Genomic DNA, 25,010 nt, shown 5'->3' on the forward strand with positions numbered 1-25,010 from the left:
ATATATGTAAACCACAATTAAGAAATCTGTATTTGAGATGACAGTGTGTACATTTACACAACTCATAAGATGTTTGATGAAAAGTGGTTGAATTTCCAAAATGTATTTAAAGCTGGTATTTCAGAAATAAACCATGTGGCTATGAAGAGACTTATTACTAACAGTATTATCTTGGTGCAGTGCTTAATTTGAACCAGTGGTTGCCGATGCGCCCCACCAGCACTTATTTTTGGGGACCGGCACCTTTTTTACGGCATAAGATAATTCCAGAAAGGAGGAGAGGGAAAAACACACAAATCAGAAAGATGGACAAAGTCAAAGACTGAAAAAAGGTTAGAAAGGGAAAAAGTAGGAACGTGCACGAGTGAGATAAATGCGAAGGGAGTGTCTGGTAGTGGAATTAAGAGGCGGTATGTGGTGCGAGGTGGATTCTAGTATTTGGCACGCTGACGTTTAATTGTACCGGTCGCAGTCTTCTGAGCAGCAGCTTCGGGCACCGGCACTTGTTCTTTTACAAATTAAGCACTGCCTTTGTGCCAAGGGTACCGCAGCAATGGCTAAGTATTACACGTATAAAGACATTCCAAATTGACAGTGGTTTTTTCACATTACTGCTGGCAACCCTTCCTGATGCACTGAGGGGATCACTGCTGGTAATTTTGCAAAAGGTGGTCACTAAGGTAATCTTGTCTAATGTAGTCACTCTTGCAACACTAATAATAGTAGTGTACAGTGATTTTCATTGAACAAAAGTAGTTCTTATTACAGAAAAGGTTGTAGCCCCCTGGTAAACCTTAGTGGCTTTATTTTGCTTGAGTCAGCGGTGTACCGGAACAGATTCTGGCAGACTTTGCTAAATTTGCTCCGGCGCATCCTCTGATCTCATTTGGGGGTTGGACGTTGCTTCCTGGAAGCCTGTGGCACTTGGAGGCTTTAGAAACGAAATAAGCTTCATGTCAACAAGAGACACACCCGACAGGCCGCGGAAACTACTGGTGTTGACATTTTGTTTCTATAGCTGATCGGGCTTTTGTTGGTCAATTCCACATGTATTAAACTGTTCATTTAATGGTAATAGAGTGCTTTTGATCTTTAAGAAAAACAAAAAAACATGGTGCTTGATCTCTTCTCTGCGCTTGAATCAGTTCCTTTGACATCCGCTTTCTGAGGTTTAACTGTTGTCCCTTCACATGTACACTTTATGGTGGCAAAGGATATTATCAATAGCTTTCAATATTTATCTACTTCCTTTCTGGTCAAAGCCAATAAACTATTCAGAAGTGTTGTGCTGACAGTTTTATATGTTGGAGTTTGTTTAATTCAACTTCATAAAGGTTTGTTCTGCATATTATAAACGCTTGAACGCAATTTAAAACCTATTAATGTGTAAGCAGATATTTTTTTAAGTTTGCATATTTTATTTATGATTTTGGTTAAAAAGGTTATTATTTTGAAATAATAAATGTAGATATAGCGTTTTTTTTTTGTTGCAATAGATGAAAAACATTTTTTATCAAGCCTTATTGTGGCTTGCCAGCGTTATCACTTTAAATAATTAGTCTAGATTCACCAGATCATGGCAACATAAGCCCCTGTTCAGTAGTTGTCTGGCCGAGGCTGTCTCAAATATTGATGTTTGTTTCACCTTGTTAAGATGCCGAGGATTTAAACTGATTGGTTGATTGGTGTTTAAGAACGAGTATGTGAATTAATTGAATCACAGTTCACTATTACCAGTATGAGTCTCTAAGTATAGATGTTAACAATGAAATTGCAGTAACTATTCTCCTATGAGTAATAATTAGGCACACCGTTTAATTTTTTACACATCTGTATTTTTCAAATTCTATCATTATTTTGTCCACATTTATTTACTTTGCTGAGAAAATTAACCGTTCAGTAGTATTGTTCTGCTATTTATTTCTAAAGTAGGCATTCATGCTTACGTATCTGTAGCATTTTATCATATATCAGCAGCTGTGGGCAGTACCTCAGTACATTTCTTGTAGCAGTTTTGTCTAATGAATTTCTGTGGCTCTCAACCCAGATGATGTCCTAGCTCTGAATATTAGGCCTGGGATGAAAGTAGATCAATTAATGCCACTAGATTCTGAAGTATTTCACAATCATGTCTTCGATGTTCTACTATGCAGCATTAATTTTTCTCCACGGTTCTTGATGACTGTGAAGATCACGGAGAGAGCCACCTACCAGTTATTTGTCCTTCGTTGTCCCACATTGAGGTTCTCAGCCAGAGAAACAGACAGTCAGAACAGATGCCTGTAATAACCCCATGATTAGAACTCAACCAGACAGTCATCGCCTCCATCTCTGAGGCTTTGGTTCGCGCAGAGGTAGCCCTCTTCAGAATCCACATAACCAATAAATGTAAGAACATTGCCTTTTGCAAGGGCAAACATCCTAATTTTGCCTTCATGAGACTGGATCTTCTGGCAGGATAAGGCGTGGATCTGCCATCCCTTCCTTGATCATGCAGCTTGAGTGTTAGGCTAATGAGGAGTCAACCCTTGCACTCCTAGGTCTGTATGTTCTTGGTGCTCCGTAGATCCATGACCGGGTCCCCGTTCATAGAAGAGGCTAACCATCTACCACTTATCACACTAACCTCTTAATTTGCTCTATGGTCAATGTCATGTCTTTCTCCAAGCACCTGACTGAATCTCCCAAGTCCTACATAAGTGACAAGAGGTACTTACAGTAACTGTTCATGCAGTCTTTTCTTCTTCCAGTGAAGCCAACAAGCATCATGTGATGAGCCCATTTTTTCTCCTAGGTCATAAGACCAGTGACCCCTTCAGTACACCAGAATTCAGATAATTGGGGGATCCTGCTCATTGTATGTCACTATATAGAATTCTTCTACATTAACCTACTGTTACATGACTGGGTCTGGTGGCTCTTCCACCTTGATGCCTCCACTGCTGGGCCATGTGTTTGATGCCACTGTCACAAGTTCGAATCCCAGTGATCCACTCAGCCATTCATCTTTCCAGGGTCGATAAAATGAGTATCATTGAGGTTTATATTTATAATCATCTGTTACTGGTCCAGAATGGCAAGCACACCCCTCATGGTGAACGGGTATTCTACAAATACTCTTGTTATTTTATATTAGGTTATGCTATTGCATAGAACCTACAACATTGACATACTACTATACCTGTGCATATAAGTAATGTAAGTAGATGCTGCATGTAGACAGCTACATTATACATCTACATCACACTTAACCCGAAAGCCTTCCATTAAACCTATTCTTCCTCTTGACCTAACACTGAGCATCTCTAATGCCTTAGTCTTGAACCTAATCATAACTCTTTGCTTTAGCCACACCTTTCTCCTAAACAGAAAACTATCCCTTATCGTAGCTCACATCTCTTTATACTGCTAGTGTAGTGTTGTCTGTACATGGAGTTGTGTAGATGTAGTGTAATGGTATTCAGTCATCTATGGGTATTGTTGCCGCCATAGATTCTGTGTAGCAGGAGCGCACATACTGGCTTCAGGTGGGTCTGTGTGTGTCCCCCACTGGTTTTAATTCCCTGACTTTAATGAAGTTGCCATGCTTATTTCAGGAGCAAAGTGCAGTTGCATCTCAAAGGGAAATGTGTTTCTTGCTACTTGTGGTTACCATAAATTCAGCTTCTTCCTCCATATCTGTCTGGTAACAGTAAAAGATGTGCATCATTTCTTGTTTCCCCTGTTGTTCAATTTCACAATGTTTCTTTGCAATATAATTAATTTGTGTTTCTCTTTTGATTTTCAGGACCAAGAAGAAGAGAAAGGAGCTACGAGTTGGCCCGAGTTTTACATCGATCAGCTGAATTCAATGGCTGCTGTGAGTATCTTGCAGTTAAATGGTTGTAATGTAACTGCTTCAAGTGTCACAAAGCAATATTTAAAATGATTAAACATAAAAAGTACTTCACCCGCAAATATAACTGTTAGAGCTGTCAGCCTTAGGATGGTCTTCCCCCAAACTGTATGCCTTTCTCCCCCATTTTTGCTGATCTTGTTTTGGTTGGCCTTAAGACTCTGCACACTTTACCACTGCTAACCAGTGCTAAAATGCATGTGCCCACTCCTTAAAACATGGTAACATTGGCTTATTCCCAATTGGCATATTTAATTTACTTATACAAGTCCCTAATAAAGTGGCACTACATGTGCTCAGAGCCTGTAAATTAAATGCTTCAAGAGGGCCTGCAGTACTGATTGTGCCACCCACTTAATTAGCCCTTTACAAAAAGAACAATTGATGGACAGAATTCAGAACAATGTCATACATTCACCCCAGTACAGAGGTCTGGGCCTATATTCATCGTTTTGTTGCTCCCCGTGCCATTCCAGTTTGTACCCAGGCATATGCAAATCAGTCTTGACCCTGCACCCATTGGGAACAGTCTAGCCTGAACTGTCAAGCCATGTCTTCCCTGGACCGGATTCAAGCATCCTAGGACCGGTTTCGGGGTTTCACCCCTCTTCAGCCAGGATAGCTTGACTCCAGTGGCGTAGTGAGCACGGGACCCACGTCTGGGCATACCCTTCCCACGTAGGCAAAACACACAAGAATGATGGATTTAACCCAGATCTCTTGACTGGACTGTTCCCATGAGGCACAGGGTCAAGACTGATTTGCATATGGCCATGTCTGAACTGGGGTGGCATGGTGAGCAAAATAACGATGGATTAAACCCAGATCTGTGACTGGGGGTGAATGTTTTGCCAATGTGCAACATTCCGTCCATCATCTTGTGTGTTTTGCTGTTCGCCCTACATGGGAAGGGTATGCCCAGACGTGGGTCCCGTGCTCACTACGCCACTGGAGTCAAGCTATCCTGGCTGAAGAGGGGTGAAACCCCGAAACCGGTCCTAGGATGCTTGATTCCGGTCCAGGGAAGACATGGCTTGACAGTTCGGGCTGGACTGTTCCCATGAGGCACAGGGTCAAGACTGATTTGCATATGGCCATGTCTGAACTGGGGTGGCGTGGTGAGCAAAATAACGATGGATTAAACCCAGATCTGTGACTGGGGGTGAATGTTTTGCCAATATGCAACATTTCCTCTGCTGCGCAACCCTGAGTAGAACCATAGCTGCTCATGCGTGGAGAGGAATCGGCGCAAAGACCCACATCGCAACCCATCGCCACATCGGATCCGCCGCTGCACGACGCATCCTTGCCGCATGCTCTTGCATCCATTGCTTATGGCAGCCTCAGCGATGACATTGGACTCCGCATCGCCGCCTCGGAAGCAGCGCATCGCCTCGACTGCACAGTGCATCCTTGACTCTGGACTTCGCATCGCAAGCCCTGGTCGACAGGATCTTTGATGACTACACAAGACCTTGCACCACAACCTTGTTGCATCTTGGAGCCAACGCATCTCTCCCACTACGTTATGCATCTTCGATGCAGATCTTCAGAACGCTCCGCAAACCAGGATTTAAGGTACTTTGCTCAGCAGGCCTAACCGGATCCCTGTTTCCTGCCCGTACTCCATCGCGATCAGCCTGAACTAGTGACTTTGTTCCGGTCCGGCACGACCAACTGTCCACAGTTAGCACTTTACGCCTTTTGGTGCTATTTTCACTATAATCTTTAAAATTTAATATCTCCGATTCTACTAATTGGATTTTTGTCTTTTGGGTCTTGTTTTATTTGTTATAAATTACTCTATTTGTCTAAATTGGTCCTGTGCTCCTTTTGTGGTGTGTTTTCTTTAATTGTGTTACTGTGTGAAGTGCTACACAAATACTCTACACATTTCCTCCGAGTTAAGCCTAACTGCTCTGTGCCAAACTACCCATGGGTTGAGCACAGGTTAATTTAGGGTTTGCTTGTGGTTTCACCCTAAGAATAATTGTGGTTGCTACTTGATTTCACTTCCCTCAACCATAAAATGTATTCCTTAAATTACTTGATGCACATTTCCACTCTTTCAAAAACTCAGCAGTTTTAGAATAATGTTTGCTTTGTCTGGTAATACATCAATGAGCACTGTTCGGATAGTATGAGTAAAAAGGAAAAACTCCCATTGTAACATCCATTAGAAGATAAAATGTTCTTGTTATCATTTATAGAGATGGAAATTTTATTTTCTAGTGGCATATAATTTATAATGTAGTCTCATATGTTACGTACCTTATATGGTGCAAACCTAAGTAAAAAGAGCTGGGGTGGCTGTGGTGAATGGTAACACCAGTGTAAGCATTAAGAAGATAAGACCGGGCTATTTAGCCGAATGGTGACCCGCACGGTGCCATTAGGGACTAAGTCATTGTGGTGGTTGGTGCCATGGAGTGGCTGGGTTGGTGGAGTAGGGTGGTGGAAATGAGTGAGGTTGGTGGTATCAGGATTTTGGCGGGGGGGGGGGCGGGAGTCGGAAACTGTAGGCTACCATGAGACAAAGTTTTGTTGCAAGAGATGGGTTTAAACACCTTTTGAAATAGTAGAAGGGATGTGACCTGTTTGATCTTGACATGGATGGAATTCCAGGCCCTTGGATTTATAGCAGGAGAAAGCCTGTTTTCGCAGCTCTTGAAATTCGTGGTTTTCAGACTGGTGAGGAGGCTGCTAGTGTTGCTGTACTGTCTATATTTTATCACAACTTACTGCAGTCCTTCAATTTTAATAATTCTACTTTCATTAAAAAAAACTGTTCTAAAGTGTGTATTCACATGCTACTGTTTTTAAAAAAAAACTATTGTTAAAAGCCTTATCCCCTGACATTTGGAGAGTACTGATTTTCCATGACCTCTTGTTCTCTCTAGAAGTGTATTCTTCATGAATGCACCATTTTGAAATTGCTGCCTCCGTTGAAACGCCGTGGAAAAGGCAGAAAATTATAAATTGATTTTTCAGAATGAGATAGCTTCTGTTCTCAATCTCCAAGCATGGTATTGACCAACATCGACAGCTTGTGATCGAGGTGTCTTTGAGGACCTTGAAATGTTTTTGCAGCATCGAAGAAAAGGATTCTGCTTTAGGCAACAGTGTAGTACATATTGCAGTGTGATATTGCTTGGCTGGGATAGCACAGGAGGTGTTGCAATGGCCTTTATTTTTAGGGTAAAACTATGTCCGTTGAAACGCCGTGGAAAAGGCAGAAAATTATAAATTGATTTTTCAGAATGAGATAGCTTCTGTTCTCAATCTCCAAGCATGGTATTGACCAACATCGACAGCTTGTGATCGAGGTGTCTTTGAGGACCTTGAAATGTTTTTGCAGCATCGAAGAAAAGGATTCTGCTTTAGGCAACAGTGTAGTACATATTGCAGTGTGATATTGCTTGGCTGGGATAGCACAGGAGGTGTTGCAATGGCCTTTATTTTTAGGGTAAAACTATGTTGGTCTTCCCTATGGGTACTTTTTTCCTTCAGCTTCTTCTGTGGGTGTAGTCTACCGGGTGTTTAATCCTGGTCTATTTCAAGACTGAAAGCGAAGATTTCTTTCAATCCAGAGATGCTCACTGTAAAGCAACTTTATTTCCCTGAGGTCGACAACAGATAATCTTGCAAAGTAGATGGCTGCTTCCACATTCAACCCTACCTAGTTTTAGAAGTACAGGCAGACTAAAGCCCATATGTATAGCTCAGTCATGAGTTTCTCACCACTCGTCAAATTGCATGATGTATGTACCTGCAGGATAAAATACATCTGCCCCATTCGTTGCTTCCATAGTGAGGGTTCATACATCTACCAGGGACATGTGCCGTTCGTTAGGTTAACCTGAAGTTCGTTTAAGTTAGTCACAAAAGGTCCTCTGGTCACAATAGTTGTTTAAACCTTAATCTGGGTGAAGACCATGAGATTAGAGCACTCTGCCTCCAGGACAGAGACTTTACCACGGCTTCAACCAGCCTCGGGCTCCTCGTCTGCAACGCATCTGTACACATTGTTCTGCTAACCGTACAGCGGTTCACTTTTAATTTGTGGAATTAACAAAATAGTGTAAAAACATTGTTTGCACAGCTTATCAGACTTAACATTAACCGCACCTCATATCGGATGGGAACTCTAGTTTACAATATGTATGTTTTTAATCATGGAAAATGATAGATTAATGAAAATAACGTTTTTAGAAGAAAAGCAGAATTAACGGCGGACTCCAATGACTGCACCTCCTTACTGTGTTCCCGATTCGTATAAAATGGTTTTAAAAGTTAGTGATGGTGTGCAAGCAAACGCCCCTGCATCCGCCGTTAGTAGATGCCAACTGCCAAGCAGATAACTGAAAATTCGGAAGGGGTTTGGGGCGGTGCACCACCAATTGGCTTATCAATATATTACACCAAGTGGTCAGTAGTTGGTGGTTCAAAAAGTCTTTATTTTAAATTAAATTGATTATCCAAACAAAGCCTCAGCCAACGCGTTTCGTTCACATTGAACTTCGTCAGGGAATAAGTTGAAAGGCAAGTGCAATCCAATGGAAAACCGAAGTGTATGTAGACAAATATCCGTCTCGCGAAGAGCCGTGAGCAATGAAGTATGTTTTCAGGTGAACAGTCCTGATTGTGCTGACAGTGCCACCTTGATAAGGACACTGTGCACGTTTCTGTGATGTGATCAGGGTCCTTGCTCTTAAGAGCAAGGACCCTGATCACATCACAGAAACGTGCACAGTGTCCTTATCAAGGTGGCACTGTCAGCACAATCAGGACTGTTCACCTGAAAACATACTTCATTGCTCACGGCTCTTCGCGAGACGGATATTTGTCTACATACACTTCGGTTTTCCATTGGATTGCACTTGCCTTTCAACTTATTCCCTGACGAAGTTCAATGTGAACGAAACGCGTTGGCTGAGGCTTTGTTTGGATAATCAATTTAATTTAAAATAAAGACTTTTTGAACCACCAACTACTGACCACTTGGTGTAATATATTGATAAGCCAATTGGTGGTGCACCGCCCCAAACCCCTTCCGAAGTTTAATGAAAATAAAGGTTCATTTCTTTATACATTTTATTTATTAATCATCCCTTGTATTTCCCATGAAATTAGCTTCCGGTTTATAGGTCTGATGAGCCCTCCAATAATCGGCATCACCTGTGCTTAAGTTGTATGTGTCTGAGGCTTCATGTTTCAAACCTAGCTAGAAAATAGTGAAAAGCTTCGAGTTGTCAGGGGCGTGAGAGGGGTTTCATGCATCCACAAACAAAACCAGCATTGGCAAAGCCAGTAAATCTAGGTTGAATGTGCTGATACTTGTGAAAGAAGACATGTAAACATTTTAGCGGTGAGGATCAGACAGCGGAGATGCAGTGAGTTGTAAAAACAAAGTCCCTCACACATTGCAGTGCATGCACTCCATTGAAGACGTAAAGAAACACCCCAACACCCAGCAGTGTTGGACATGAAACACTCCTCTCTGCTTAGCCAAGATGTGACTGACATAGACTTAAGCCAATGGGTGAAAGTGGATGGTTATAAGAGGTCAGTGGTTGAAATGGTCAGGAACAAAGCCCACAGTATGTATGTTGGAAACAGTAAATCTGTTTAGACAGACGTACTGTCAGACCCACACCTAAAAAGATAAGACCTTATTTGAACTGTTGCACTCCAGTACATGGTAGCCTTGCACTATGGGCGACGTCACAAATGTGCTAAACTGTTTTACTAACAGATTTTTAAAACCTGAGAATTATTTGAGGAGTTAAAAATCCAGATTTAAAGCATGATGTCCAATTATGGGAAAGAAAATTCGACAAAGTTTTCCTGTACCCATTCGTGTCGATATAATAAAGTAATTAGGAAAATTCTAGAACAAAGGAAACCATTTCAGTGGTCCCAATTTTTTGGGAGCATTGTGTTTCACATTCAGGTGCTCCCTTTTCAGTTTAACAACCTGACTTTTACAATTAATGTTTTCAGAGCATCAAGAGCTCTCACGATTTCGTCACGAATCCCTCCATCAGACACGAGAACTACGTTTTCAAATAGATATTGCACATAAATAAATGTATTAACATTTAAAAATAATATCTTGGAGGCAATCAAGTTTTTATTTTATGTTTAAAAGGCTAGCATGGAACCTTTGGGCTCCCCTGCGGTGTGCATGGAAGTCTTTTTTTCATCTTTAACATATATTTGATTATTTACCACAGTTTACCAATTCCGTTATGAGGATTAAGTGGGGATTAAACAAACAAGGCCAGTGGTTGTAAGGGGCATATTGGGGATTCATTTCAGCTGCCCAGCACTTGTCGTCCTGCATCACATTTTCCAAACGCGAAGAATTTAGTTTTGGCATAGAGCTGTAGACGTTATGCAGAATGCCATTGATGAAGACAGCAGCGTGTTGTATACTTTGTCAGTGGTGTGTTGTTTGCAGAGGCTGTGCAAACGGCAGCTGGGCACACTGGATCTCTGCGTGACAGCTGCTTTTGTAACATGCTACGTACAGACACACAAATGATCATTAACCAGGGAACCGGCTTCTCCAGCGACTAGCTGCTGAGGCTATTTGTAGCTCTGCAGTTACCTGGCTGTAGCTCTCTTGTGGGCAGCCCAGCCTACTAAATTCGAAGCTTTTGTTCAGTTTGATTAATGTCCCAAAATTGAAATTGAGATGAAAATGTGTGTATTTTCAGAACTCAACTGCTTATATTTGTCGAAAAACGGATTTCCAAAATATATTTAAAGATGAGATTTGAGCGGCTAAAAAATGCAATATTGCTAATATTATTACCGTAGTGATGGGGACATTTTAGCTATAGTGGTCATGTATTGCCCATTTAGAGACATTCAAATTGAAAGACCCTTTTTAAGTCTAGCCTAGCAGCACGCATGTGCTGCTCTGCGAGGCATGGTGTATTCAGTACATGGGCTTCAAGCCGTCCCATCGCCTGTAATTGGTTATTCTGGGTGCCTCTCTAAGTTCCTTACATTTGAATGGTACAGCCTGCCCATTTGTCCCTCCTTTTGGTCTGTTGGTCCCTCCCATAGCAACTAGCCCTGTTACAGGGCTCAGTTCGCTTCTCTCTATTTCAGTTTGTTTTGCGCAATATTTTTTCCGATTGCCTGCCTCATGTTCTGGAAAAGTTGTAAACACGAGTAGCTGACCAGTGTTACTGCTTTTCCATCCCACCCACCTTTTCTCCGTGTGTTCTCCTCTTCGCACCTTAGCTTTCACTTACGATCTGCAGAGTTTGGGTCACTGAAGATCGAGTTGAGCAGTTAGAATGTTAGAAATTTGACTTTACTCGCTAGTGCCCTTTCACCCAGTCTTTCCTTTTTAGTATTGTGTTTCACTCGCTCGGAGCTCCGTTGCTCCATTTCTGTAAAAAGGGCTGTAAATGTTGTTCATTATCTGGTCACAAATGTGGCAACAGTGTCTCTGTTCTCAGTGGTAATTCCTCATTTTTAGTCCTCTAGCCAGTGCTGCTAGCTGCTTCTCTGGTCCCAGTGGTAATTCCTCATTCTTCATTGTTAGTCCTCTAGGCAGGGCTGAAGCTGCATCTCTGTTCCCAGAGGTAATTTCTCATTCTTAGTCCTCTAAACAGTGCTGCTACCTGCTTCTCTGGTCTTAGTGGTAATTCTTCATTCGAAGTCTTCAAGACAGTGCTGCTAGCTGCTACTCTTCTCCTGTTGGTAGTTCCTCATTCTAAGTCCTGTAGGCAGTGCTGCTAGCTGCTCCTCTCATCCAGTCAGTAATTCATCATTCTAAGTTCTCAAGATAGTGCTGCTAGCTGCTCTACTCCGATCCCGGCTGAAATTCCTCATTCTAAGTCTTCAAGACAGTGCTGCTAGCTGCTACTCTTTTCCTGTCGGTATCCTCATTCGAAGTCCTCTAAACAGTGCTGCAGCTGCTTTTCTGGTCCCGTCAGTAATTCCCACATTTTAAGTTGTATAGGCAATGCTGCAGCTGTCTCTCTGTTCCCAGTGGTAATTCCTCATTCTAAGTCCTCTAGACAGTGCTACTAGCTGCGTCTCTGGTCCCAGTGGTAATTCCTCATTCTAAGTCCTCTAGCCAGTGCTGCTAGTTGCTTTTCTGGTCTCAGTGGTCATTTCTCAGTCTTAGCCCTCTAGCCAGTGCTGCTGGCTGCTTCTCTGTTCCCATCGATAATTCCTCATTCTAAGTCCTCTAGACAGTGCTTCTACTCTGGTTCCAGTAGTAATTCCTCATTCTAAATCCTCTAGGCAGTGTTGCAGCAGTGTCTCTAGTCCCAGAGGTAATTTCTCATTCTTAGCCCTCTGGCCAGTGCAGCATCTGCTTTTCTGGGCCAGTCGGTAATTCCTCATTCTAAGTCCTCTAGACAGTGCTACTAGCTGCGTCTCTGGTCCCAGTGGTAATTCCTCATTCTAAGTCCTCTAGCCAGTGCTGCTAGTTGCTTTTCTGGTCCCAGTGGTCATTTCTCAGTCTTAGCCCTCTAGCCAGTGCTGCTGGCTGCTTCTCTGTTCCCATCGATAATTCCTCATTCTAAGTCCTCTAGACAGTGCTTCTACTCTGGTTCCAGTAGTAATTCCTCATTCTAAATCCTCTAGGCAGTGTTGCAGCAGTGTCTCTAGTCCCAGAGGTAATTTCTCATTCTTAGCCCTCTGGCCAGTGCAGCATCTGCTTTTCTGGGCCAGTCGGTAATTCCTCATTCTTAGTCCTCTAGGCAGCGGTGCTAGCTGCGTCTCTGGTGCCAGTCGGTAATTCCACATTCTTAGCCCTCCAGGCAGTGCTGCTACTACGTCTCTGTTCTTAGTGGTAATTCTTCATTATTAGTCTTCTAGCCAGTGCTGCCTGCTGCTTCTCTGGTCCCAGTGGTAATTCCTCATTCTTAGTCCTGTAGACAGTGCTGCAGCTGCGCCTCTGCTCCCAGTAGTAATTCCTCATTCTTAGTCCTCTAGCCAGTTCTGCCAGCTGCTGCTCTCGTCCCAGTCGTAATTCCTCATTCTTAGTCCTCTGGACAGTGTGGCAGCTGCTTCTCTGGTCCCATCGGTAATTCCTCATTCTAAGTCCTCTAGACAGTGCAGTAGTTGTGTCTGTGTTCCCAGTGGTAATTCCTCATTATTAGTCTTCTAGCCAGTGCTGCAGCTGCTTCTCTGGTCCCGCCAGTAATCCCTCATTCCAAGTCCTCTAGGCAGTGGTGCTAGGTGCTTCTCTGGTCCCGTCAGTAATTCCTCATTCTAAGTCCTCTAGACAGTGCTGCTAGCTGCTACTCTGGTCCCATCTGTAATTCCTCATTATGAGTCCTCTAGACAGTGCTGCTAGCTGTTCCTCTGGTCTCATTGGTAATTCCTCATTCTTAGACCTCTAGAAAGTGCTGCTAGTTGCTTTTCTGGTCCCAGTGTAATTCCTCCTTCTTAGTCCTCTAGACAGAGCTGCAGCTGCTCCTCTGCTCCTAGTGGTAATTTTTCATTCACATGCCTCTAGGCAGTGCTGCTAGCTGCTTCTCTGGGCCAGGCCGGTAATTCCTCATTCTAAATTATCTAGACAGTGCTACTAGCTGCTTCTTTGGGCTCATCTGTAATTCCTCATTCTAAGTCCTCTACACAGTGAGGCAGTTGCTTCTCTGGTCCCGTCAGTAATTCTCACATTTTTAGCCCTCAAGGCAGTGCTGCAACTGTGTCTCTGTTCCCAGTGGTAATTCCTCATTTTCAGTCCTCTAGGCACTGCTGCTTCTCTGGTCCCTTTGGTAATTCCTCATTTTAAGTTCTCTAGACAGTGCTGCAGCTGTGTCTCTGTTCCTAGTAGAAACTTTTCATTCTTAGTCCTCCAGGCAGTGCTGCTAGCTGCTTCTCTGGCCCCATCAGTAACTCCCCCATTCTAAGTCCTCTGTGCAGTGCTGCAGCTTTGTCTCTGTTCCCAATGGTCATTAATCATTCTGAGTCATCAGATCGTGTTGCTTGCTGCTACTCTGTACCCAGTGGTAATTCCTCATTCTTAGTCCTCTGGACAGTGCTGCTAGCTGCTTCCTTGGCCCTGTCAGAAACTCCACCATTCTAAGTCCTCTAGGCAGTGCTGCAGCTGAGTCTCTGTTCCCAGTGATAATTCCCCATTCCTGGTGCTCTAAGCCGTGCTGCAGCTGCGTCTCTGTTCCAAGTGGTAATTCTTCATTCTTGGTCCTCTAGCCAGTGCTTCTAGCTGCTTCTCTGGTCCCAGTGGCAATTCTTCATTTATAGTCCCCTAGGCAGTGCAGAAGCTGCTTCACTGGTCCAACTGGTCATTTCGCATCCCAAGTCCTGTAGTCAGTGCTGCTAGCTGTGTCTCTGGCCCCTTCAGTAATTCCTCATTCTACCTCCTCTAGGCAGGGCTGCCGCTGTATCGTCTCTGGTCACAGTGGTAATTCCTCATTGTGTGTCATCTATCCAGTGGTGCTACCTGCTTCTCTGGTCCCAGTAAATTCCTCACTCTTAGTCCTCTAGGCAATGCTGAAGCTGCCTCTGGTCCCAGTGGAAATTCCTGATCCATAGTCCTTTAGGCAGTGCTGCTAGCTGCTTCTCTGCTCCCATCAGTAATTCCTCATTCGTAGTCTTCTACACAGTGCTGCTACCTGCTTCTCTGGTCTTATCTCATCTGTAATTCCTTATTCTAGGCAGTGCTGCAGCTGTGTCTGTTCATACACCCACTACACTTCAAATCAAAACACATAGATAAAATGCATGGTCATTAACAATGCCAGCAGCTCTAACTCTGACAAATGCGAGACCTATATGTGTTATATCGAAGAATGAGTTACCAGACAGGAGGTAAGAGAGACTCCGTTTATTCTAGTCATCCGCTCTCCTAACATAGAACACTTTGTTGTCAACATTCTACTGTAAGCTCTCTCCACAGCCGTACCAACAGGGCTGGCAGGGAGGGGGGCATGGACTGTACCACTAAGAACATATAGTATAAGAGATTACAACACATCTCCTTGTATGGGGAACAAAAGGAAACAGTTCATTAAGATTGAGATGAGACCACTACTCTGTCTTTGCTCCAAGTCTGTCCATTATCTAGGTGAACCACATTCCTTCCATACTTTTCCACCCGTTGGTGTGCATGGTACTTGCTTAAACCCGGTTGCACATGTGTGGGCTTCTTAACCACCACTGTGGTACCAGCCTTGTACTCCTGTGCTTTGACCCCATGTCTCTGGTCATACCAACCTTTGTACTTCCGTTGATGTTGAGAAATCATCTCTTTGCTCTTCACCAGATCAGGAACTACCTTTCTTCCCCCTCCCAACCAGTGTGGGTTTATTTTGGTACAGGGTTCCCTACCTCTCAAGCAAACAAAGGGAGACACTCCTGTGATGAGATTGGGAGTGGTATGGTAAGCCCAGATGCACTCTCTCAAGGAATCTTCAACATTGAACCCACTGGTGATGGCCAATTGAATGTGTTCTTTAATTAATCGATTTGCCCTTTCTACCAATCCATTAGCTCTTGGGCAATAGAGTGCGGTTTTCTCATGCTTTATGTTTAGATCCCCCAAAAATGTATTCATAGTCTCTGAGGTAAACTGCACCCCATTGTCTGTCACCAATGTGGCCGGAATACCTTCATACACAAAAACATTCTTCAAAAATGAGATTAGGTTGCTCGTTGTAGTATGTGATGTGAATTTAAAATTTACCCAATGGGAGGTGTAATCTACTAGAACGAACATAAACCTCTTGAGTCCCTAGGACATCCATAGGACCAATAATGTCAACCGCTAATTTGGTCCATGGAACCTCCGGAACCTCAACAGGGGATAAGGGAGCATTGCGTGTAATTTTGCTTTTGTCACTATTAGCACAGCTAATGCATTCCTTGACTTTGAGTTCAATCATGGAGTCCATCCTAGGGAACCAGAAACAGCTCCTGACCTTGTTTTTCGTGAGGCTCCTACCCAAGTGTCCCTCATGGGCCAGGTCGATTATTTTGTTCCTCAAATTCTTGGGGGGAACTGCTCTGTTCCCTTGATGTATCACATCTGACATTAATGACAGTTCGTACCTCACCTCCCAAAAGTCTTGGACCACATCTGGAACTTGTGAACGGTTCTCAGGCCAGCCATTGAGGATGAACTGTTTGAGGATACCCATCTCTTTATCTTCCTTCACACCCGCGTCCCATTCTTCCCTCGTTAATGAAGGGAGATGCAAGGCTAAAATTGGAACATCTAGCTGCTCCTCTCTCGAATACTCCAAGAGTGGAGACCTGGACAGATAATCAGCAATTACATTCTCCGGACCTGGGAGGTATTCCACTTTGAAGCAGTAGTTTTCTAGGCCCAGAACCCATTTTGAAATGCGTGGAGAATTGTTATGTACACTTTTTGACGAGAACATGAAAGTCAAAGGCTTGTGGTCAGTATGTATGACAAATTGTATCCCCCACAAGAAAATTTTTAAATGGTTCACGGCCCAAAAGCATGCCAACGCCTCCCTCTCGATGACCGAATAGTTCTTTTCCGCCGAGTTGAGGGACCGTGACGCAAATGCTATAATTGTATCTCGGCCCTGGTCTTTTTGGGAAAGCATCGCACCCAAACCTTTGTTGGATGCATCCGTAGTCACGATGGTTTTCTTCCGTGGGTCGAATGATCCTAACGCAGGTGAATCTAGGATGCGCTCCTTTATTGACTTTACCATCATGCTGTGCCTCTCCTCCCACACAAACTCTTTGTCTTTTTTTAAAAGCTCACGCAGACCATCACACAGATCTGCAACATTTTTTACATACTTAGACATGTACTCGACTAGTCCTAGAAATGATTTCAGCTCCTCTTTGTTTGACAGGTTCTGAGCATCCTCGACGGCTTGAATCAGGCTATACTTAGGTTTGAAACCATCTTTCGATATGGTGTGACCCAAATAATCAACCGAGGTCACTTTGATCTTGCATTTGTCGAGTTTCACAGTTAAACCTGCACTGGACAACCTTTGGCACACTGCGTTGAGAATGACATCATGTTCTTCCTCCGTTGCCCCATACATCAGTATATCGTCCTGAAAACGGAGGGTGTTTTTGATGCCTTCCAACACCTGTTGCATTACTTTTTGAAAAATAGAGGCCGCTGATGCAAGGCCGAACGGCATCCTAATGAACATGTAGGCCCCAAACGGTGATGAAAATGCCGTCAGAGGTCTAAAATCAGGGTGTAACTTGACCTAGTGGTAGGCCATCGACAAGTCAATTACCGAGAAAAAACACCCTTTACCCATAGTGCTCAACATTTCGTTTATATTAGGCAGGGGAAACCTCTCCACCCAGATGTTGTCGTTGAGGCTGCGCAAGTCCACGCAGACGCGGATACCCTTACCATTGGCTTTGGAAGCTAGAAAAAGGGGGGGCCAACCATTCGTATGCGTCTATGGGTTGGATGATGCCCATGTCACACAATTTATCCAGTTAACTTTTTAGAATTTCTCTCAGACGCAAAGGCCCAGGACGCGCTCTGTGAACCACAGGTTTAGCGCCTTTCCTCACTTTAATTTTGTGTTGAAAATCTTTTAATTTTCCCAACCTCTCTGTAAAAAGGTCCGGAAAGGCGTCTTGTAAGAGATTGTTGCTGGTGGGCATGTCTACTAAAATGACTTGGTTCTTGTCATTTGGGTCTAAGATGATACCCAGTTCCTTCTGGTGTTGCCATCCCAAAAGGTTTGCGCCCCTCTCTACCACATACACTCTGCCTACAATGGATCTACCTTTGAAATCAATGTGGCTACTCACCATCCCCACCAAGGGAATGAGGTCTCTGGTGTACCCTTCAGGAGAAATATCAGGGGAAACCAGCATTCTCTTATTGCACCCCAGGAATTTCTCAAAGTCTGCAAGGTTTATTAACGTAAAAGGTGAACACGAGTCCGCATACACCTCTATGGGCTTGTTGTCAATGTGTATGACACATTTGGGATAGTTGGGCCTGGATGTTTCTTGGCTGTCTTTCACTTGAAAAATGAATCTTGCCTGTGATGCACTGAGGTGATTACTGGCCGTACTCTTGCATGGGGTGGCCGCTATTGTAATCTTGTCTGGCATGGTCCCCAGTAGAACACAGAGTGTATTAGTAGCTAGGGATGCCTTTGTTCTCAACAGGAGTAGCTCTTAATATGGAGAAGGTCGAAGGCCCACTCTTTAGAATCATTTACCGTAGTCAGATTGCAGTAATGCCATTGAGAAATAGAACCACATGGATTTTTAAATGCAATTTTTAATTGAGAACCTAAAACTATAGTGTGTATTAAACCCCCACAGGATCAAGGACTTGATGAACTTTTTTTTCTGCGCCCTTCGTTAATTGCAGCATTAAGAGTGCTTGTTTTATTCTAGCCCGCTTTTATTCTCTGCTTGCGGTAAGAGCAGACAAGGGAATACAGTACCATCAGATTATTAAATATGCTTCCATCCTATGATGTAGAGTCAGTCCCACGGGCCGCCCATTACCTCTGATTACAATAACAAATGTGTGCCTCATTAGGAAAGACATACATACGAAGCATATTGTAGCTAGCAGACATATTCACTCCACTCAGCAAATAATCACCCAACAAGCGGACCCTGTTCATGTGCATTCTTCTGACTATAGCTGCTCATGCTCCCAGGAGGCATGCTTCTAAGTATATCTGCACATGCTCTCAGGGTGCATGGTTCATAGTATATCTGCCCATGCTCCTAGACAGCATGTTTCTGAGTATATCTGCACATGCTCTCAGAAGCCATGCTTCTAAGTATATCTACACATGCTCTCAAAAGGCATGCTTCAGAGTGTGTCTACCATGTTCCCAGAAGGCAAGTTTCTGAGTATATCTCCTCATGCTCCCAGAAGGCATGCTTCTATATATTTTCAAATGCTCCCAGGAAGTACGCTTCAGAGTGTATATGCCATTGCTTCCAAAAGGCATGCTTGTGGGTATATCTGCTCATGCTTCCAGACGGCGTGCTTCAGAGTGTATCCATGCTCTTAGAAGGCATGATTCTGAGTATATCTGCCCATGCTCCCAGACAACATGCTTCGGATTGTATCTGCCCATGCTCCTAGAAGGCATGCTTTTGAGTAGATCTTCCCATGCTGCCAGAAGGGATGCTTCAGAGTGTATATTCCCATGCTTTCAAAAGGCATGCTTGGGAGTATTTTTACCCCTGCTTCCGGAAAGCATGCTTACAGGTATATCTGCCCATACTCCTGGAAGGCACGCTTCTGGGTATATCTGCCAATGCTCCCAGAGGGCATGTATCCGAGTATATCTGTCCATGTTTACAGAAGGCATGCTTCTGAATGTATCTGCTCATGCTCCTAAAAGGCATGTATCCGTGTATATCTGTCCATGCTTACAGAAGACATGCTTCCCTGTATATCTACCGAATCTCACAGAAAACGCTTCCGAGTATATCTGCCCATGCTCACAATAGGCATGCTTCCGAGTATATCTGTTCATGTTTACAGCAGGCATGCTTCCCTGTATATCTGCCAATGCTCCCAGAACGCATGCTTCCGAGTATATATGCTCATGCTCCTAGAAGGCATGTATCCGAGTATATCTGTCCATGCTTACAGAAGGCATGCTTCCCTGTATATCTGCTGATGCTCACAGAAGGCATGCTTCCGAGTATATATGCCCATGCTCACAGGAGTCATGCTTCAGAGTATATCTGCCCATGCTTCCAGAAGGCATACTTCTGGGTGTATCTGCCTATACTCCCAGAAGGCATGCTTCTCGGTGTATCTTCTTATACTCCCAGAGGGCATGTATCCGAGTATATCTGTCCATGTTTACAGCAGGCATGCTTCCCTGTATATCTGCTGATGCTCACAGAAGGCATGCTTCCGAGTATATATGCTCATGCTCCTAGAAGGCATGTATCCGAGCATATCTGTCCATGCTTACAGAAGGCATGCTTCCCTGTATATATGCCCATGCTCACAGGAGCCATGCTTCAAAGTATATCTGCCCATGGTCCCAGAAGGCATGCTTCTGATTATATCTGCCCATGCTCCCAGAAGGCATACCTGTTGGTATGGTGCCCATGCTCCCTGAACTCTCTTCTTGGCACAACTGAAACACTCCAACCGCCTTCTCGTTCAGGAAAATGAAATCTTAACTTGATTTGGGCCGTCAAACACGGGTGCCATGCGCCAGGATCTTAAACAAGCCAAATAATGATAAAAATTGTCTCGAAACCCAGCTAAATAATAACCAAGGTGACTACATACAGTGTTTTCTCATGCCAATTCCGGTCTACCAGCCAGGGCTTTCCATTGTCTGGGCCACTGGTCCTGCAAGAAAAGGTTTTTGCAACCAAAGTAGCATTATGCATGCCCTGATGCCGCCTGGAGATGGCCCTTGCATCCTGCCACCTGCGCCCCTCTCTGTCTTCTGCTGCTTAGGATTGTTTGGGACAGTGCTGACATTCCTTTGCTGGTGGACTCCATTGCAGTGCGTTGCTCCTCCACCCCCCAAGTTTAAGTAAGTTTCTTCTGGAATTTTGGAGTGATTCCATTCGTCATACATGTTCCTTGCGCACCTAATGCCAGTAGCTGCTCCAGTAGTAAAGACCTGTTGAACCAGCAGTGACTGGCTGAGTTGAAATGTGACTAACACACGTCTTTAAACCTGCACAGGCAGGGAACATTTTTCTTTTTTGGTGTAACCCCACTGCCCCCGCCCCCCACGAAAGACATCTGCGTGATATCATGATTGAAAAGGACCAACCGCGTATAAAAAAACGATGTAATCCATCATCCTTGGAATCCATCAGCACCTTCCTTGGTCGATTCTAGCCCTGTCGCCAAAGCGAAATGTCCACTTTGAGTATCCGCTTCTCATATATATTGTGTGCAGCGTTACCTCACAAAAACTGGCCTTTAAATTCTGGATGCCCGTTACACCTCTCGTAGGGCTTTCCAGGGGCTTCCTTTCTCTCCTTAAGTGAAGGGTAGATTTGTCTCCACCAGGCTCCTTTCGATCCGAGTATGGCTGCATTTTTGCTTTCAGTTGGTTCAGAAGCTCCAGTGTAGGATGGATGCTTCCCACAGACGTGAGATATGAAGGTGACACTAAAAATCACTGATTAACGATTTGCCAATCTCTTAATCATCCTTCATCGATTTAGATATGTAAAATGCTGCTGCTGGACCGTAAGAAAGGAATACAAGGTGCGTGAAATTATGCTTCACCCCCCCTTGTTCCTATACAGAATTGACATATTTCCATACATATTCCAGATTCCTTCTGTGCGTCACTGGTTGAAACAGCTGTCCCAGGGCATCACTGGATGCCAGACCGCTTTGGTTGACATAATGAAAGGGAACCCCCAACTGCCCCTTCTCCTGTGTTCATTGAAGTGCAGCTGACCTTTTCTTCACATCAATTGTTGAAGAATGGCAGGTGGTGGGCGAAAGTCAACTTGTGAAAACAAAATAACTAATGGGGGAGAAATGTTAACTTCACCGGTGGAATTGGGCAAAGCGTGTAACTTTTTTCAGACTTGCAGAAGTAGTGCACCGCACATAGAGGTGAATTTTTCCCTATTTTCTTTAAGGGAAAATCCTTCCATATTTACCCCGCCCACAACTTATTTTTTGTTTATATTTATTCCAGGCGTTTTTTCATTCGATTGTGTTCTATTATACAGCGAAGTTAGCAGCTTTAAAACAAACATTTGGAGTTTCTGTAGACCAACTTCAAGCATGACTTGAGCCCCGCCTCAGAGTAACTTGGAGTTCATAAACTTGCAAATCGAAAAGAGCATACCAGTACAGACTCCTGTCAAAATAGTTAAGATTTTTTATATGCATTTGGAAGAAAAATATTTATTGCTTGCCATTGTGCAGCATGGCTATCAGTTTGCATTAATTGGAGAGTTTGGGGGAAATTGCCTCCTCATTTAAGGGCTTGATCTGTACTTAAACAGACAGCATTTAAGCTTGAAGATAAGATTGGACAGGTATAGTGCCTTGTCTGCTCTTATTTTTAGGTCTGGTCTTTGAGGCAGCTTTAAATATGTCACCAGACTATTGTTTTTTCAAAAAACATACATAATAGACACACTTTTGAAGGGTTTTGGATGAGGGCTTCATCCATTGGTCTGTTAAATTGTGATTCACATTTTGCTTTTTCCAACCACAACATACAGCATGGGACGATGGGCCGGCCCACTTTTACCCATTGGCTCCCTTCACTTTGAGTGACTGCACAAAAAGGCTGAACATTGCTCAAATCCACCCAACAATAGTTATCTTCTCCAACTGCAAAAGGCTTTAAAGTGTGATTTTTTTGTTTGATTTATGATGTATATTAACTTTTGAATATCAACCTTTCATTTTGCCTGCACTTCTGATGCCCAGTTAGATGTCTATTTATATCCCGTCTTCCTTTTAAAGTTAATGAGTGTTTAAGTAACACTGTAGATGCATGCGACTTGAGTGCTTGGTTGTTTAGAGATTTATTCTTGTCTCAGTCACAAAGAAAAATACATGGCACAACTGAAAGGTTTCATATTTAAAAACATAATTAGTGAAACAGCCACATAAGTGAGTGTATTTAAATGTAAATGTTGCATGTGCCAGCCAAGTTTAGGTTTTCTTTTCTTTTTTGTGGCATATACTTATAATAGAAAACAACGGATCAACCATTGCACAATTTGCCAGGACGAGACCTATTGGCTTTGCCAATGTTTATTTAAACATGGGGGACTGTACTGTGTATTTAATATATAAACTTTGTGATGTAATGCTTTTTTTTCTGTTCTCCAATTAGTTGACTGTCATTTTTGTTCCCAAGTGGTGCAATATGCAATTTTCTTTCAAATTTGAATTTGCAAGTAGCGCACTTTGTATTTCCCTTGAGTGTGTTCTATTACATCTTGCTCACACAAACCGAATCAGTGGGAAAATGCTTGCCAAAATAGCACCCTTGAAAGTGACTTCATTGTTTTTAGTTTTTTTAATTTTGTTTCAATTGTTTTTAAAATTTCCCATGCTGTATAGACTCAAATCCATTTTGCTACGTATCTATCCTGCAAGCGGCTACATTACTAAAACACATAAAATGCAAAAATGGCTTGTGGCTTAACGGGTCTTTCAACTTCTCCTACTGTTTTTCTTCTTTTCTCCTTTCTGTTTCCGACCTGTAAAAACATTTGACTGTTTATTATATTTGACTCCGAATGAACGGGTACATTGTCTTCAAACAATGACACTTCCCTCCGCTGTATTTACTTGTGTGAAATACATACATTTTGGACATACCAAATGCATAGTATGCATTGAATGTCTTCTTTATAACTCTCAGACCTGCACATAGTCGAGATGTGGCGATAGGTGGGTAAGAGGGTAGTAAGATGAAACTCCTCTCACTTTCACAAATCTAGACACCAGTAAAATATTTGAACTAACCTCTGCTCTCGACGAGCAGTTCAGTTAGTTCACGTGAGGCCACTCTTCCTTACGTCACCAGTCAGCCCACTAACTCATTCCAGCTTTATCTATGTCATCCAACTTTCCCCTCTGGCTTCCACCTCACGTTTAGTCGTTCAGTGACCACAAATGCCTTTCTAAATCACCAGTGAGCGAATCCCCCAAGGCATCTCTACTTTGTCACTCAGAATAGATTTGATTTTTGCCCACGAAGATGGCCTCACAGCCCAGCAACAACGCTGTAGACCACTCTGACTCTCCATGGATGAGCTCTGATCTTTCTGGCCCTCCTGTGTGGACCACTCAATGATTCAGCAGTCTTATATCATATTTGTCATCTTGCGGAGCAGTTTGAATCTCTTCAGGGTACAGACGATCACTGGGCCTGCTATCACATCATTCTTTGTCTGTTCTTCCGAGGCTCCAAGAGCCATGCTATACAGTTATATAGTGCCCTCTAGTTGGGGTGGGGGGGGCCTCCTGACCATATGCTATGTTGTCTCGCTTCATGATTTCCGTGTTAATGAGAGGTTGACTTTTCCACTCCGAGGCACCTTCTCGCAGTCTTTCTATTGAAGAGGGGAGTATCTCTGATCCTCAATGGAGGTTAGATTTCTCCAACTTGATCCACTGACCTTCATCTAGCAGCCTTCCTGGCACCACTTCGACTTCCTTGGAGTTTGTACAGACCTCAGCGCCTCAAACTAAACCACTGTTGCACAGTGTCGCCCATATTACATGGCACGGTGATGGCTATATTTTGGTGTGTAATGGTGAATTTGTAGAAGGCCTTTACTGTGGCACAGCACCAAATCCATAATTATTGGTATTGCTAAGTTAGATTGTACTAAGGTCTGGCATTAATGCATTTTTACACGGTTTTCCTCTCAGAAGGAATTATAATATGCAGAATTGATGTGCGTTTTTAGTTATCTTTTTTGCTCCACCTCCTTAAGAGTATTTTGTACCGTAAAACGTGTGTTTGATGATTCTTGCTTCAGCACTCAAAGATCACAGGCACTTGTTCAGAGTAAGAATCCATGCAAATATATGGGCCATGGTTCGATTTATTGCAGCGGAAAGTCCACTTGACAGGTGTAATTTTCTACCATTATCATTGGAGGAGAGGCGGAAACATGGTCGATTCCTTGTGATTTTCAGAACAATACCATTCGGAAATGTTGGGAACACCAACAAAATCATAACGTTGTAGGCATTTATTAATATTACCAACAACATTCCTACTATTAACTGAGCATGTTAAAAAAAACATTGTAATGTTGTTGAGGGGGAAATGATTTATGCACTTGGACAAATGTTTCCAATTTGGAGTTAGAAAGAAGAACAGAAATAAATATGATGTGGACATTTTAACTTACTTTTGACTGCCAATTTCCTGCTCTGCCAAAGCCCATGTGCACTCCTGCTAGGTCTGTGGTTTTCAGAAAATGAGTAAATTATGTAAATCGTAGACATACGCATTTGCTAGTGTGGATTAGCTAATATGTTTGCTTTTTTATATTGACATGGCGAGTATTTTATTTTCATTCTAAGTAAAGCAGGTGCATGCAACTTTCCTGTATCTTCCAATAAAAACCTGAAACAAAAAAAAACTGGCACTTTTTACAAGCAGAGTTATGAAAGTTAAAAGACATTCAGCAT

At 43.2% G+C, this 25,010-nt stretch overlaps 1 protein-coding gene across 8 annotated transcripts in view; it reads left to right on the forward strand.

The window, feature by feature from the left end:
• Positions 1-25,010, forward strand: part of DAAM1 (dishevelled associated activator of morphogenesis 1) — a 579,575-nt gene that overhangs the window by 341,452 nt on the left and 213,113 nt on the right. For all 8 annotated transcript variants that reach the window (XM_085626090.1, XM_085626094.1, XM_085626087.1 and 5 more), the window contains one exon: positions 3,788-3,859. In XM_085626090.1, the coding sequence (XP_085482216.1) occupies positions 3,788-3,859 (72 nt within the window). The remainder of the gene's footprint in view (positions 1-3,787; positions 3,860-25,010) is intronic.

Source organism: Triturus cristatus, chromosome 9 (assembly GCF_964204655.1).
Source record: "Triturus cristatus chromosome 9, aTriCri1.1, whole genome shotgun sequence".
Lineage (NCBI taxonomy): Eukaryota > Metazoa > Chordata > Amphibia > Caudata > Salamandridae > Triturus > Triturus cristatus.